Source organism: Rana temporaria, chromosome 3, assembly GCF_905171775.1.
Source record: "Rana temporaria chromosome 3, aRanTem1.1, whole genome shotgun sequence".
Taxonomy (NCBI): domain Eukaryota; kingdom Metazoa; phylum Chordata; class Amphibia; order Anura; family Ranidae; genus Rana; species Rana temporaria.
In genome coordinates this window covers 289,007,501-289,025,088 of record NC_053491.1, presented here as the reverse complement: position 1 = coordinate 289,025,088, position 17,588 = coordinate 289,007,501, and the positions used below count along the sequence as shown (strand labels likewise).

The window sequence follows — 17,588 nt, the reverse complement described above, 5'->3', positions numbered from 1 at the left end:
TGCCTGCCAGGGACATTTTTAGTTTGTTCCACACTTGAATTTTGTCTCTGAATTTGGATAACAGGGGGTATATATTTAATTTACAGAAGTCGGTAATCGTGGGGGATATCCAGACCCCCAGATATTTAAAAGATGACACTACCGGTACTGAGCACGCGGGGCCACCCCCCTGCGCGGGTGCCCCATCCAGGAACATCAGGGCTGACTTGGTCCAATTAATTGTAAGCCCCGAAAAGCGGCCAAAGTCAGTAACAATGGCCATGGTCTGTTGCAGAGATCCCTCCGTATCCTCCAAAAAGAGGAGCATGTCATCTGCGTATAGCATGATTTTCTCATGCATGTCTCCATATCTGAACCCCCGAATCGCCTCGCAGCTCCTCACCAGGACCGCGAGGGGCTCGATGGCCAGAGCAAAGAGCAGGGGGGACAGGGGACAGCCCTGCCTAGTCCCCCTGCCCAGAGCAAAGGCATGGGACACCCTATCCGCCATACGTATGGCCGCCTGAGGTGTAGCATACAGAAGCCGGACCCATCCCTGGAACCTAGGGCCGAAGCCAAATTTGGTCAGTACCGCCCATAGATACCGCCAGCCGACACTGTCGAAGGCCTTATTGGCATCTAGCGACAGCAGTGCCCTACTGCCGACGGCCTCCGAGGGGGTCTGCATGTTCAGGTACAGCCGCCGGAGATTCGTCGCCGTGGATTTGCATGGCATGAATCCTGCCTGGTCTGGATGTATGATGGACAGAATAATTTTGTTCACGCGCATGGCCAGGACTTTTGCAAGTATTTTGACGTCGCTCTGTAGCAAAGAAATGGGTCTATACGATCCGGGATCCAAAGGATCCTTGCCCGCCTTCAGTAATAAGATAATATTCGCCCTTGTCATGGAAGGAGGCAGGGCCCCCGAGTCGAGCGAGGCGTTAAACACCTCGAGCAACCTAGGCAGCACCACCCCCCCATACTGGGTATACACCTCCATGGGTAGGCCGTCATCCCCCGGGGCCTTACACGTGGGAAACGAGGCCACCGCCTCCCCCAGCTCCTCCAGAGTCAACGGCTTCTCTAGCTCGGCCCTTGCCCCCTCTTTCAGGGCCGGGAGAGCTATCGCATCCATGTAGCGCTGCAACTCCTCGTCCGTGAAGTCATCCCTTGAACTGTACAGTGTCGCGTAGAAAGCCGCTAACTCGGTCAAGATTGATTCAGGTTCATTCACCAGCCTACCCTTTGTATCCCGAATTGCTCCTATGGCCGGGGACGCCTGTTGTGACCTCGCTATTCTGGCCAACAAGCGGCCTGTTTTTTCCCCTTCCTCATAGTAGGCCTGCTGGGTAAAGAATCGCTTTTTCTCCGCGGTGGAGGATCTCAGCCGGTCCAGGGCGTCCTGGGCCGACATCCACCCCTCCCTCGCGGATTCCGAGGGGTCAACAACATAGGTCAGTTCTAACTGTCTCACCTGGTCCTCCACCTGCTCCATAAGAGCAGAGGAGTTGTGTTTTTTGGACGCAATCTCCTCAATGAACGTTCCCCGCAGGCATGCTTTAAAGGCATCCCAGCCCAGGGCCCTCTCCGTCCCCTCCCAGTTGTCTCGGAAGTATTGTTCTATTCTGCGAGTAATATGGTCATGGGAGGTGAACAATTTTAGCCAGAAGGCGTTTAGTTTCCACGGGGCCTTGGGCAGAGAGGACACCGGGCGCGTGACCAGGTGGGCCACAAGTGGGGAGTGATCAGAGACCCCCCGTGGAAAATATTCCACCCTAGGGATCATATGAAGTACCTGCGGGGACCCGACACATAGATCGATGCGGGACAGTGAGCCGTGCGTTTTGGAGAAGCACGAGAACTGTTTGGTCGCAGGGTATCTAGCTCTCCAAATATCTAGCCACCCTACCTCTCCCATTAATCTGCTCAGGGCTGTCCCCCTACTCCCCTGGGGCATCCTAACCGGTGGGTGCCTATCCTCCCTCGGGTCAATACATGCATTGAAGTCCCCCATAATCATCACGGGGACATCCGACTTATCACCCAGGTATGACAGCAGAAGCTGTAACACCTCTCTCGAGAAAGGGGGGGGAATATATACAAAAGCAATAACCATCGTTACCATAAATACTTTGCAATATAGAAAGACATATCTACCGAGCGGGTCAACCTGTGCGTCTATTTCCTGGTAGGCCAAGGAACCGTGTACCAGCACACTCACCCCCCTTGAATATGAGGTGTGAGTGGAGTGGTATGCCTTGCCCACCCAGGAAAATCCCAGACACCCAACCGTGTCCTTGGTAAGGTGAGTTTCCTGCAACCCCACAATAGCAGGGAGAAATTTCTTCAGGCCCGCCCGTATCATAGACCGTTTCAGTGGATCATGTACCCCGCGCACATTCCAAGTCACTATCGGGGTGGTGGCCATAGCTGAGTCTGAAAATAGTTATCGTCCAGGGTATAAGGCCTCGAGGCCCTTTCCGAAGGGCTAGGCCCCAGCCGGGGCCGGGTCTGGTCCATCAAGTAACCATGCATCATGTGGCATAAGTCTGTGAGCAGAGTATCAAAAATAACCAATAATAAAAAGGAGAAAAAACAGTTAAACATACGTGTCCACCTCTCGGTCCCGTCCGGGGCAGAGGTCGATATCCTGTTGCGTGGATCCAGCAGTCCCTGTGTGCCAACAGGGCGCCAAAAAACTAGGGAAGACTCCCCCGGCCGGGGTTCGTCGCTGGTACCAAATAGCTCATACGTGTAGGCCCCCCCCTGTAGCATGGAGTCCAGAGGGGGTGCGATTCAGCTTCCGAAGCTCTTAGGTAACGCTATCAAAGTGAAATCAGGTAAAGTTCCGGCTTGCAGGTAACAACAAAACTGGTCTGCGGCGAACTTAGCGGCTATGTAGGGGTGTCCCTAGGGCCTCAGTCCCCCCTGTCTTCCTCGTGGCGTCTCCTCAAGTCCTGTTCGTTGTGGTCTAGCCACTGTGCGGCCTCCGCGGCAGATTCGAAAAACGTGGCTTGACCCCTCACCGTAATCCTCAGCTTGGCCGGGAACAGCATGGCGTAGTTAACTTGGATCCTTTGCAGGCACTTTTTAACATCCACAAACTTGGCCCTCTTGCGTTGCACCTCAGCTGAGAAGTCGGGGTAGAACGACACTCTGGCACCGTTGTAGTGCACCGATCCCCTTTCCCTGGCCAGCCGCAGGATGGTTTCTTTGTCCCTATAATTTAGGAGCCTGGCTAGGACGGATCTGGGGGGGCTGCCAGGGGGAAGGGGTCTGGGAGGCGTTCGGTGCGCCCTCTCTACCGCGTACAGCGTGGAAAATGCCTCCTTGCCAAAAGTCTCCTGGAGCCACGTCTCAATGAACGTAGTGGGGTCCCTACCTTCCACCTTCTCGGGGAGACCCACTATGCGGACATTGTTCCTCCTCAGGCGGTTCTCAATGTCATCTGTTTTTGCGGCGGCCTGTGCGGACTGCTGCAGTGCTGTCCTAGCATCCCTGGTGAGGGGTGGGAGCGCGTCCTCTACCTCGCTGATGCGTCCCTCCACAGCCGTGGTTCTCTCCCTAATTTTCTGGAGGTCATGGCGCATGAGAGATACTGTCTCAGTAAGCTCCCCAAACTGTGCCTTCAGGCCGTCCACAGAGGCTGTAACTGAAGTTGTGCACTTCTGCACCGCCCGGAGGATCTCACTAAGTGTGGGTTGTGGGGCATCATCCTGTAATTCCCCAAATATGTCCTGCATAGTGTCCGTGGAGCTCTCAAGTGGCAGCGTGTCATCCATAGCAGAGTCTCCATTGAGGCCCTGCACTCTCTGCGCCCACGTCGGCTGTGTATGCGCCGGGGAGCTGGTAGAGCCCTGCAGCCTTTGGGTGTAATATAGCATGTCCTTGGGGGGTTCTTTCCCCTGGTGTTTGGCCGCTTTGGGCGCCTTACCTCCAGCCTCTGCCTGTCTTTCAGGCCCGCGCACTGCACGCTGCTGCTGAGAGGCCCCGGCGCCATCTTGGATCTCCATGGCCGAGCCGACCGCGGCTCCTTTCTCGGGTTTGCGGGTCATTCGGATCCCCGCCGCTCGATCAGACACCCCCCGCTGAGGTCCGTGAAGTGCGCTGCCTCTTTTGGTCCGCTCGTTGGCGTCGGATGTTGCCGGTAACAGGATCGTAGCAGGATCAGTAGCGGGAGCTCCGTGAACTGCGACTGTTCACATGCCCGTCCAGGCCACGCCCCCCGGACTAATATAGTTAGGTTAGGCACAGCCAACCACAGGTTCAATAGACACAGATTGCCGTGGTCACCGACATGTCAAACCTTCTATCTATCTATATCGAACTGTTGTCACAACAATATGAAAATATAATGGATACGAAAATAAAGCATTTTCTTATTTTGGATTTCTGATTCTGCCTGTTCATTAAACGGACATGAAAATCCCCAAAATTTGGATGAAAACGAATGTCCATGTCTAATTTAAAGTACCTAAGCCTTATTGTAGGCTTACCTCACCTATAGGTATAATTCATGCATTGGAAAGGATAACACTTATGGAAACTGGGTGCTCAAAGGTCTCAAACCTAGGACTATGTGAATGACATCCATGCCCCATGCTCTATTGGGGTTGTAAGTAATTTTCTAGCAAAAAAAATACTGATTTAAACTTGTAAACAAAAAGGGTCAGAAAAGGCCTGGCCTTCAAGTGGTTAAACTTCCAACATATGAATCAGACCATGAATTCACATAGGGACAAGTATATCTAATGCATTTCACTTTAACAATAGTACATAGCAGCTTGGGAAAAGCTATGACATGGTAACACAAAGAGTCAAATGTGTAATTTTTTTTTTTTTGTAATAGTATCAAAAGGCAACAGCAGGGGGAGGGGGGTGTTCTGGGAGTGCTTCCACTGTGACCTCAGCAGACAAGCCCCCTGTGCTACACCAAAACCCTAGTCCAGAGTTTTCAGGAACTTAGCTTCACACTGTACTCTATACTTTGCCCAATGCTGATAGCTATGACTCAGTGGCGGCCCGTCCATAGGGGGCGCCCTGGTGCCGCCCCCCCCCCCTCCCCCAGCCAGTAAAAAAAAAAAAAATGTCCCTTTAAAAAACGAAAAAAAAAATCCTTATGTGCACTGTGTCCCGGCGTCGGGCGCCGCGCATAGTGCGGTATGGGTAGTGCCACGTCTGTGCAATCACAAGATTGCAGACGCAGCGCTACATTGGCAGCTAAAATATGCCTTTGTGGCGCAAACCGACGCGCCACTATTTCCGGCGCGATGGCCTGTATTATGGCCGGGCGGGTGCAGTGAGTGCACACAGTGCATAGAACTATTTCACCGCCCCAGTGGGCGGTGCTTTCTTTCACAGTCTCCAAGCACAGGAAGTGACCTCAGCGCTGCAGCTCAATAGAACACGCATGGCCTGAGAGGATCTGCTGCAAAGCGGTAGGGAACTAACTGAAGCCATGCCTTCACCCCCAGTCCCCCATGTGCACTAACCCCCCCCACTTAAAACTTTTTTAATGTACCATCTGGCCGAATAGGCGGCCGTCAGGACCCCCCCCCCCGCTTATTGAAAGTTTCCGGGCGGCCGTCACTGATAATGATTTTTAATGTTCAATGCAATGCATATTATGGGTGAAATGCCAGCCGTCAGCAGCCTGAGCCCAGGAGAAGATGGGGAACTACAAGTCCCAGCAGGTTATAATATAAGGCTCCTAGGTGGATGGGTGTCTTATATTATAACCTGCTGGGACTTGTAGTTCCCAATCTTCTCCTGGGCTCAGGTGCATGCAATCCACCATCTATGGGACTACAAGTCCCAGCAGTGAGAAAAACTGGACAAAGATGGTGGATTGCATGCACCTGAGCCCCAGGAGACGATGGAGAACTACAAGTCCAAGCAGGTTATAATATAAAGCTCCGAGGTGGATGGATGACTGGACAGTGACACAGTGGGGACAATTGGCACAGCGACAATTAAAGGGCACAGTGGTGACAATTGGCACAGTGGCTGTGTTTGATGGCATGGCACAGTGGCTGTGTTTGATGGCATGGCACAGTGGCTGTGTTTGATGGCATGGCACAGTGGCTGCGTTTGATGGCATGGTACAGTGGCTGCATTTGATGGCATGGTACAGTGGCTGTATTTGATGGCATGGTACAGTGGCTGCATTTGATGGCATGGTACAGTGGCTGCATTTGATGGCATGGCACAGTGACTGCATTTGATAGCATGGTACAGTGGCTGCATTTGATGGCATGGCACAGTGGTGACAATTGATGGCACAGTGACCACAATTGATGGCATGGCACAGTGGTGACAATTGATGGCACAGTGACCACAATTGATGGCATGGCACAGTGGCTGCATTTGATGGCATAGCACAGTGGCTGCATTTGATGGCATGGTACAGTGGCTGCATTTGATGGCATGGCACAGTGGCTGCATTTGATGGCATGGCACAGTGGTGACAATTGATGGCACAGTGACCACTTTTGATGACATGGCACAGTGGCTGCATTTGATGGCATGGCACAGTGGCTGCATTTGATGGCATGGCACAGTGGTGACAATTGATGGCATGGCACAGTGGTTGCATTTGATGGCATGGTACAGTGGTGACAATTGATGGCACAGTGGCTGCGTTTGATGGCATGGTACAGTGGTGACAATTGATGGCACAGTGACTGCGTTTGATGGCATTGCACAGTGACTGCGTTTGATGGTATGGCACAGTGGCTGCGTTTGATGGCATGGCACAGTGGTGCGAATTGATGGAACAGAGGCTGCATTTGATGGGCACAGTGAGGCTGCGATTTTTTTTTCTTCGTTTGCGCTCCCCCAAAAATTTTGAGCACCAGCCGCCACTGTATGACATACTCTTCTTCAACGTCACACCACAGTTGTGTCCCATTGTATCCTATATAATCATATTTTTGTCTCCATACGTTTTATTTTTAAAATGATACCATTCACTGAATCTAGCTATTTTATGTCATTCAGCTCAGTGAAAATGTGTTCTGCCAGCTTTGTGCAGTCTAACCAAGCTCACCACAGCTCAAGCTCAATAAGAATGCTGATGTTTTCTCATGTGTAAGACATGAAAAAGACATGGGAGACATGTGAACGTGTGGCATAGGGAAGAACTTCTCCAAAGAAACACATTATCAATATGTGTGCTGGTACACCGACTGGGGAATTGTGGACTTATGCCATTTATGTCATTTATTGCTTGAAAAGTCAAAAGCAAAGTTCTAAAAATAATGTGTATTTTATTCTTATGACATTCTTATGTTATGCACACTGAAAATATCAAGTGACATCAATATTATTGTAACATTCTAATATGATTTATTTATTGTGTAATGATAGACAAGATAAAATGTGGTGTCCAGTAAGAATGAACATTTTGAGGTTGATTTACTAAAGTGGAGTTCCACCCTCAATTTTTTTTTTACCAAAAATCCTAAAAAAAAATTTGAAAAAATAAAAATTATACTTACTAAAAATAGCGTAATCTGCCTCTTTGTCTGTGGTGGGTCTTCTTTCTCCGTCCTAGTCGTGGTGTCTTCTGGTGAATGGGGCTCGCTGCCTTCTGGGAACTGTGTGTATCCCAGAGAGCAGCTGGCCCATGCGTAGTAGGAAACGGGCATGGCTTCACTGCCTGTTTCCCTTACTGAGGATGGCGGGACCGGGAGCTGCTAGGATCGAGGGATCGGCCTCGGGGGGCTGACATCCCGAGTGAGTAGGACTGGTAAGTGTCTTTATTAAAAGTAAGCAGCTACAGTGTTTGTAGCTGCTGACTTAAAAAAATGTGGGTGGAAACGCCCTTTAAGACAGAGCTGAGTAAATTAAAGTGATTGTAAAGTCTTGTTTTTCCTCTTAAAATACCAAACATATTATACTTACCTGCCCTGTGCAGTGGTTTTGCATAGGGCAACCCAGATCCTCCCCTTCTTGGATCTCTCTTCAGCTCTCCTGGCCCCTCCATCCTGTCGAGTACCCCCACAGCAAGCAGCTTGTTATGGTGGCACCCGAGCCGAGAGAGGTGGGGCTTAAGTAAGTATTAGGTGGTTCTGGGGGGGGGGGGGGGGCTGCTGTACACAGAGGTTTTTTTTTTTTTATCTTAATGCATAGAATGCACTAAGATAAAAAAAAAAGTCTCAATTTACAACCACATTAAGTGAAGCTTCACTTTGCAAATACCCAATCGCAAAGACAGCATTTTTGCTTTCACATGATTGGATAATAGAAATCAGCAGAGCTTCTGCTCATCTATTAAGCATTGGAGCAACTGTTCTTGCAGAGTGCAACTGCACTTTGAAAATTGCAGTCTATATGCCTTTAGTAAATTAGCCCATTTATATCACAGTGAATTAAATAATTTGTAGAAAAAAAGCAAAGATGCCCTAAATAAAATTTACAAATACCATACTGGTGACCCCACAATAGGGATAAAACTTTTTCGCGGAAGGCAGTTTAACAAGACACGTGGCCACTCATTAAAATTGGAATAATAGAGGTTTAACCTTAAAATTTGTAGAGGGCTTTTTACTGTAAGAGCGGCAAGAATGTGTAATTCCCTTCCACAGGCAGTGGTCATCGATGGTTTCAAGAAACTATTAGATAAGAACCTGAATGACCGCAACATCCAGGGATTTACAGCGTAATACTGACAAATAATTACACACAGGTTGGACTTGAAGAACTGTCTTTTTTCAACCTCACCCACTATATAACTATGTAACTATGTATATGATAGGCTTTAAAAATATTTTTTAAATAAAATGGCCACATGACTAAAGACAAATATAGTAGAATACCTGTATTAGATTTCATTGTTTCACTTGAAACTGTTTGCCCAACAAGATCATATTGAAGAAGACTTGAAGATTCTTCTGGTACCTCAACCGAGTATAAAGGTCCTTTCTTCCACGTATAAACAATTTCACTTTTTGGATATGCATCTGTTTAATTAAGTTCAGAACAGAGAAAAATATTAAACATAAAACATGACCCTGGCAAATGAGTAGCAATGCTAAACCATATTTCTTCCTCATATTCCAATTCCTGACAGGGGAGAGGGAAGGTAGAGTGTGTGTATGGGGGGAGGGGGTGCTAAGAAAGGCACTACAACTGAATAATAGAAAAATGTAATTCAGTTACAGTTTCAATATTTTTACAATGAGCTTGCCTTGCTGGATCATAAGGCAATAACCTGCATTCTCAATGTAGTGTTATAGAAATGTCAGAAATCTTGTCAGCTGATAACATCCTGTGCTTTTTGTATGTGCCACATTTTAATCTGTTACATTGATTCCAGATATTTCTGTGGATGAACACAAATCCTATGTTATGGAGAGGGAATGTGGAGGAGAGGACTTTGTGTTCTCTCTTAGGATAGGAACGCTACTCCTCCATAGATACAGTACCATACATGTGCATTATCACCCTAGTACAGGAAGAATGTATAAAAGAATAAATAAAGGAAATAAAGCCTGAAAGGGAAAAAAAAAAAAAAATCAGCTACCACATATAAGTACTGGTAAGATGGAATATATTTTTTTTCTTGGCTTTGATAGACAATAATAGCAAACAATATTGGGTTTTTGTTATTCCATTTTCAATGTAAGATTTTAGGATAATGTTATGTTCTAGGCTTGAGATAATGGAGTAACTCAGGGATAAATGACTGAGTAAAAGAAAAAGTAATATTAAAAGTTTAGTGAGAGTTAGATAGGATGCCTATCTGTAGCTCTCAAGGCCCCATACACACCATAGAATCTATCCGCAGATAAATCCCATCAAATGGGTTTCTGCGGATAGATCCTATGGTGTGTACACTCCGTCGGATATTTATCCGCAGATAAATCTCCCCTGGAATGGATTTCCAGCAGATGGATATTTGCTGACATGCTCAACAAATCCATCTGCTGGAATCCATTCCAACGGATGGATCCGCTCGTCTGTACAGACTTACCGGATCCATCCGCCCAAAGGGATTCCCCGCACGCGTCGTAATGATTTGACGCATGCGTGGAATTCCTTATATGACAGCGTCGAGCCCGTCGCCGCGTCATAATAGCGGCGACGGCGCGACACGTCATCGGCAGAGGATTTCAGCGCGGATTTCAATGCGATGGTGTGTACACGCCATCGCATTGAAATCTTCTGAAATCCTCGAGAGGATTTATCCGCGGATACGGTCCGCTGGACCGTATCTGCGGATAAATCCTCTCGTGTGTATGGGGCCTCACTCTTTCTCATTCCTCCATAAGAACAGTTGAAGAAACATTTGTGTAAAAAAAATTATATGCATTCACATGCAAAGTGGATAGCGCCTTTAAGGGACATACATCCCCGGAATGGAGCATGCTTTTGTGCTTCTATCACTGCAGCATTTGTACTATGACAGAAAAGGCAGGCAAAGTGAACGTAACCTTCTTACAAGACATCTGCTTATACATAGGAAAGGCCTAGTTCAATAACTTGTAAGACAGTAAGGAAATCAATGTGTTCTAAACATTCCCTAAAAAGATGCCTACAGCTGCATGTACAACATTTCTGAACAGCAACATCACTGCTAACACAAAACTGTTCCAGTGTAATCCATTATAACAACAAATGTGTGATAACAAATAATGGTGTATAAATAGCACATTGTAATAGGTCTCCATAAAAAAAAAATATAATAAATTAATTCTACATACAGCTGCCAAACTTCAGAGGGCATGCATGTCCATCCATAGGAAAATTCATTAACCTCATAGGACATTCTGCTTTAATTGTCAATCTGAAATAAAGATACTATGGCATTTTAACACAGTATACTTTGTTTTACATTGTTTTGTGCTCTGCAAATATTAAATTATACAAGTTTTTTTTTTTGCCAAAGCAAATATATGTGCAACCAAACATTTTTAAGACTCAGATTGACAGATTTGCATTCCTATTGCAGTCAGAAATGTGTTAATTACAGTGTGCCATCTTACATAATAGTTTCAAAATGTGCTTTCCTAAGGCCAGTTCAGTGTTGACATATGGAGAAAATAAATTTAATTAAAGGCTAAGTTCACCTTCTCAGGCAGAATTTCACTATCTTATAAAAAAAAGAAGTCTTTTCTTTTTTTTAAAATCAGAAAAAATGTTTTATTGTGCCAGCAAAATAAAACACAGGTTACAAACCATAGTTAAAGGGTCACTAAAGGAAATATTTTTTTTTAGCTAAATAGCTTCCTTTACCTTACTGCAGTACTGATTTCATGTCCTCATTGCTAGTTTTTGCTTTGATGTTGCTGTAAAACTGCTCTGATCTCCACACTTCCTGGTTGTCTGGCTCCTTATAATGCCGCGTACACACCATCACTTTATGTGATGAAAAAAAAATGACGTTTTTAAAAACGTCACTTTAATTGACTGTGTGTGGGGGAAAACATCGTTTTATGTCTTGTAAAAAACGACCAAAAAAAATTGAAGCATGCTTCAATTTTATGTGTCGTTTTTCAAAAGTGCACTTTTTACTTCACAGAAATTGACCGTGTGTAGCAAAAAACGTCGTTTTCTAAGACGTTTTTTCATCCACGCATGCCCAGAAGCTACTTATGAAGCAAGCTTCAATGGTAAAACGTGGTGGAACGTAACCTCACTTTGCAAGATCATTGTGAGAAAACGATGGTGTGTAGGCAACTTCGTCTTTGAAAATTGAAGTTTCAAAAACGTCATTTTTTACTTCACAGAAAGTGTCGTTTTTTTTCATCACATAAAGTGATGGTGTGTACGCGGCATAACTATCATACTGGGAGCTTTTCATGGTGGTCTAAGCTGTCATTACTGTGTGTCTAAAACTTAACAGAACCAATCAGATTCATTTTAAAAACAAAACACTGCCCTGGATTTGTTTGTTTTTATTCTGTGTGTCTCTTTACTTCACATAAACATGAAACCAGTTTAAAAATGAAAGTGAAACTGTAGGCACATTATATGGTTGATTTTTATCTATTTTTAATCATTTTTAAAGGAATCAGTTAACTTTTATGTCTCTATACCCTGTAAACAGTCATTTCAGCAAAAAAAATGTTTTCCTTTAGTGATCCTTTAAGAAAACAGCATGTAACACATCAATAAAGCAGATAAGATAAGGTAGGCAGCGCTGGGCGGGCAATTGCGACTTCACCCCCCAACACAACCAAACATGAGGCCAATGGGCCACAACTTAAACACTATGCCCCACAGTCTGTCCACGTTTTCTGAACCACTTCCCACCGTAAATCGAAGACGTGTGCCTAGATTGCAACATCTATGTGATGTGTACTTCAAACAGAGACAGATCTCCTCCCTGAATAAAAATGCCCTTTATACCTGCAGCAACCGAGTCAAAATCAGGGATGCCATATGTCATAAAATTTCCAGGCAGCATTTCTATGCTGATATGTAAGGTGCTCCCATATAAGGATGAGGTTAACCTGTTTAACCCATTGTTTCTTGGTTGGGACATGCGGGGATAACCAAAATCTAGCCACCAACTTTTGTGCTAAATACAAGAGTCTGATCACTGCAATATTAGTTGGGTGAGGGTATAGTTCTTCATCAACTGCACCCAATATGCATATTAGGGGGTCCAAAGGGACCCTATCTTGGTAAACCGAGGAAATAACCTCAGTAATACTACCCCAGTACCGGTGCAACTTAGGACATCGCCACATCAGGTGAATGAGCGACCCTTCATCGCCGCAATGTTTAGTGCATAGCAAATAATCTCTTTTTCCCCAATGAAACAATTGTATAGGCGTGCGGTAGGCCCTATGTAACAGAAACAGGTGAGACAATCTGTGTGATTGTGAAACCAAAGTGAGAGGACCTGCTTGTAAGCATGTGTCCCATGTTTCGCCATTGATGACCCATAGGTCTTCCGTCCAACCTCTTCTACTTGGTAAAGTCGCTGAGTCCTGTACGGTTGACAAAAGGCTGGAATAGATATGGGATATTAGGGCCTTTTTCTCCCAACCAAAAAATATGCATTTTATTAAGGGATGACTAGAGAGTAGGAAAACAGAAATCTGACCCTGGGCCTGCAGGGCATGCCGGACCTGAATGTATCTATAGAATTGGTGTCTGGGGAGGTTAAATTCCTCTGCACTTTAGTACATTTTGATTATACAATTGGGCAATATTGCAGATACCGGCCAGTCTCCAGGACTGGAAGCCGTCTAATTTGGACACTTCCACAAATTTGTGGTTATCCCAGAGTGGTGTAGCTGCAATAAATCCTGAAATACGCAAGCTAGACCTCACCGTGGACCATAGTTTTTTTACGGAGGACTACAGTAGGCGCCGCCCATCGCAGGTGAGGAAACGCTGCCTCCAAACTCGCCAGCACTGAGGTGTTCCGTGTCCCTGTCCGCAACTGGTTTTTAATAGAGTCAGATTTGCTTAAGTGCCCCAACCCACCTAGGTGCTGTAACTAAGAGGCAAGGAAATTAAATTTGAGGTTTGGAACTGCAGATCCTTCCTGATCTTTAGCGCAGCCTCTTTTTAACATCATTAAACTGTGCACATTGTTTTTGCACCTCTGCCAAAAAATCCGGGAACACGGATATTTTAGAATTATCCATTACCAGAGTGTCCCCCAAAGAACGTGCTTTAGACAAGATGACATCTCTATCTTTATAGTTCAGCCATTTAAACAGGAAGGCTCTGGGGGAATTAACCAGGGGCAGAGGCCTAAGAGGGACACAATGCGCACACTCCACTGCAAACATAAAAACTACTCTTTTCCAAATTTCTCTATCAGCCATTGCTCTATGAAAGCAACTGGGTTCTTCCCTTCCATCCTCTTTGGAATACCGATAGCTCTAACATTGTTTCGGCACATTCTATTTTCGAGTTCATCGAGTTTTGCTGCATGTTTAGCCACCATTAATTGTTGGGCATGCGACTCCCTTTGCATGGGGGCCCAGTCATACTCCAAAGTGCTGATGCGCCCCTTTGGCCCTATATATTTTGAACAGCATTATACAGGCGGTGCAAACAAGACAGGCAATGTAGGTTTGTTGTTAAGTAGAATATGTTTGTAATTTTGAACTGGTACTTTTTTAAAGTGTAGCTCCAGCCATAAAATCTATTTTTAAGCTTTCCTGAAAACATAGAGAAGGGTTATCACCCCTGTAAACATTTGTTTTGCTGTCTGTGTGTATCTGTTCAAAAGATTGCAATTTACTTTCTGTCCCAATGACAAATGATGTTTTGAAAATTATTTTTTTTTTGTGAAACAAGGATTGGTGATAAAGCATCAGTGGACAGGAGACACCTCTTACAGAAGAGAATTTCCCTTCCTAGGGGTAGATTTCCTCTAACTTCCTATTGTCTCCTTCCGTTTGCAAGTAGGAGTCGTTTGTAAGTTGGATGTTTGAAAGTAGGGGCCTGCCGTATATACTCTGCAGAAATTTGGACCCTAAGTGTTGGTGTTGCCACAACACTGTAAGCCCTCACAGTTAGTCTTGGTGGGTGCTGGAATGCCCTGCTGTGTGAACTATTATATCAAGAATTGTAATTACATGCCATTGTTGAACAGTGGTAGAAAAATTGGGCATTTGGTACTGGCACTGGTGCCACAACTCTGTAAGCCCTCACAGTTACTCTTGGTGGGCACAGGAATGGGCTCTGCTGTGAAATATTAGATCAAGAATTGTAATTACATGCCCCTGTTAAACAGGGGCTAAAAAATTGGGCCTGTGTTGGTGGTGGTGCTGGTGCCACAACACTGCAACCCCTCACAGATACTCTAGTTGGAGCGCAGGAATGAGCCCGCTGCAAAGTATTGCATCAAAAATTGTAATTACACGCCCCTGTTAAACAGGGCAGAAAAATTGGGCCTTAGGCACTGGTGCCACAACACTGCAACCCCTCACAGATACTCTAGTTGGAGCGCAGGAATGAGCCCGCTGCAAAGTATTGCATCAAAAATTGTAATTACACGCCCCTGTTAAAAAGGGGCAGAAAAATTGGGCCTTAGGCACTGGTGCTGGTTCCACAACACTGCAACCCCTCACAGATACTCTAGTTGGAGCGCAGGAATGAGCCCGCTGCAAAGAATTGCATCAAAAATTGTAATTACATGCCCCTGTTAAACAGGGGCAGAAAAATTGAGCCTTAGCCACTGGTGCTGGTGCCCAGAACTAAAAATGTTCTTATAAGCTATCAGCATTATCATTGAGAAGGAAAAGGATAGTGACTCAGCAAGCATAACAGTATAGTCACTCAGCATCAGCATAGGCAGTCTTGAAAGGATCTGACATTTCAAACAAAATTATTCAGTTACATCAGCATCAGGTGCTTGGTAGCTGGTGGTGATCCAAGCCTGATTCATTTTTATGAAGGTCAGTCGATCGACCGAGTCGGTGGAGAGGCGCACCCTGTGATCAGTTACAAAGCCTCCAGCAGCACTGAATGTGCGTTCTGAAAGAACGCTGGATGCAGGACAAGCCAGTAGCTCAAGGTCCGCAACCGTATTCTTGTAACGTGGATCAAGGAGATTTGCCAGCCAGTAATGATCCCTCTCCTTGATAGCACGAACACGAGGATCCTTCTGCAGGCTTTGCAGGATCAGGGAGGCCATACAATGTATGTTTGCTGAGGCATTCGGTGAGGAGTCCTCTGGGTCACTGAGGACGACAGGATCCGCAGCCACCTCATCCCAGCCATGTACAAGTCCATGGGTTCCTTGGGACTGTAATTGATCCCTTGAAGACTGCAGCTGATTCTGAGTGCTAGGCTCCACCTCTATGCTGACACAATCCTCCTCCTCGTCCTCTTCCTGTGTGATAGGCAGGCAAGCAGGAACACTGTCTGGATAAAGGGGGCCTTGAGAGGTAAGGAAGTCCTCCTCTTCCTCCCTCTGTTCTGCCTCAAGGGCCCTGTCCATTATTCCACACAGCGTGTGCTCCAACATGTGAATAAGAGGGACAGTCTCACTGATGCATGCACTGTCACTGCTCACTATCCTTGTGGCCTCCTCAAATGGTGACAGGACAGTGAATGCATCCCTGATCATGGCGTGGGGGAAAAACCAAGCTGACCCAGTTCTGCTGCCATATTGGCACAGATACTCATTGATGGCCCTCTTCTACGTGTGCAGCCGCTACAGCATGCCAATGTAGAGTTCCACCTGGTAGGCATGTCACAGATTAGGCGGTTCTTGTGCAGGTTGTATTCCACTTGGAGGTCTGCCAGCCGAGCACTGGCAATATATGACCGTCGGAAATGCACACAGACTTTCCTGGCCAGATTCAGGACATCCTGTAAGCCCGGGTACCTGCCCAAGAACCGCTGCACCACCAAATTAAATACATGAGCAAAACAGGGCACATGGATCAGTTGTCCCTGTCGCAGGGCGGAGAGAAGGTTGGTGCCATTGTTGCAAACCACCATTCCTGGCTTAAGCTGGCGTGGCGTCAACCACCTCTGAGCCTGCCCCTGCAGAGCTTGACAGAACCTCTGACCCAGTGTGGCTCCTGTCCCCAAGCACACCAGCTCAAGCACCGTATGGCATCTCTTTGCCTGCGTACCTGCATAGCCCCTTGAACGCCTACGGAGCACCGCTGATTCCGAGAACACATCAGCACAGGAAGAGGCCACAGATGAAGACGAGGAGGGGGTGGAGGAGAGAGGTGTCTCACAACCAGTAGTAGCATTTTGGAGGTGTGGTGGCAGAACAACCTCCAACACTACTGTACCTTGTCCTACATCCTTCCAAGCTGCCAGCAGTCACCCAATGCGCTGTGAAAGATAGGTAACGTCTCTGTCCATGCCTGCTGGACCATGAGTCAACGGTAATATGCACCTTACCACTGACCGCCCTGCCCAGCGAGGCATGGACATTGCCTTCCACATGGAGGTAGAGAGCCGGAATCGCCTTCCGTGAGAAAAAGTGGCGTTTGGGAACTTGCCACTGAGGAACCGCACATTCCACAAACTCACGGAAGGAGGCAGAATCTACAAACTGAAAAGGCAGTAGTTGACGTGCTAGCAATTTAGCTAAGCTAGCATTCAACCGCTGGGCATGTGGATGGCTGGGAGAGAACTTATTTTGGCGCTGCAGCAGCTGGGGCAGGAAAATTTGCCTGGAACAATCTGCCATCGGTGTACCGATAGTAGATTGCCCGCATGTTCTAGGCTGTGCCACACCTAATTCTACACCTTCAATCCTATCAGTGCAGGCTTCAGAGAGGACTGAGGGTATAGTGGGGTTGGAGATCCCAACTGATGAGGGGAAAGGGGAGGTCCGCTTTGTTCTTTGGTGTGGGTCTTTGAGGTATGCTTGCCAATGAACTGCATGGCAGGTTGACATATGTCTGGTCAAGCATTTGGTGCCCAAGCGGGTGATGTTTTGGCCACACGAGATACGCTTGAGACATATGTTGCAAATAGCAGCGGTGCGATCTGATGCACTTGTCTCAAAAAAGGCCCACACCAAAGAAATTTTGGAATAATTCTGAGACACAGCAGCGCCCTGCACATGCGTAGCTCTGCGTTGTGATGCAGTCGGTGTTCTGCCCTTAAGCTGTCCCATGGAGGGCATCCTGCCTCGTTGGAGATGTGCCTGTGCCTCTTCC

At 46.6% G+C, this 17,588-nt stretch overlaps 1 protein-coding gene across 3 annotated transcripts in view; it reads right to left on the bottom strand.

Moving 5' to 3' along the window:
• GABRA6 (gamma-aminobutyric acid type A receptor subunit alpha6) overlaps positions 1 to 17,588 on the bottom strand; it is a 102,606-nt gene that overhangs the window by 51,101 nt on the left and 33,917 nt on the right. For all 3 annotated transcript variants that reach the window (XR_005747971.1, XM_040344728.1, XM_040344727.1), the window contains exons 5-6: positions 10,689 to 10,771; positions 8,802 to 8,945 (exon numbers count right to left, since the gene is read on the bottom strand). Coding sequence is in view for 2 of the 3 variants with exons in the window: in XM_040344728.1 (XP_040200662.1) it covers positions 8,802 to 8,945; positions 10,689 to 10,771 (227 nt within the window). In the remaining variant the exon portion in view is untranslated. The remainder of the gene's footprint in view (positions 1 to 8,801; positions 8,946 to 10,688; positions 10,772 to 17,588) is intronic.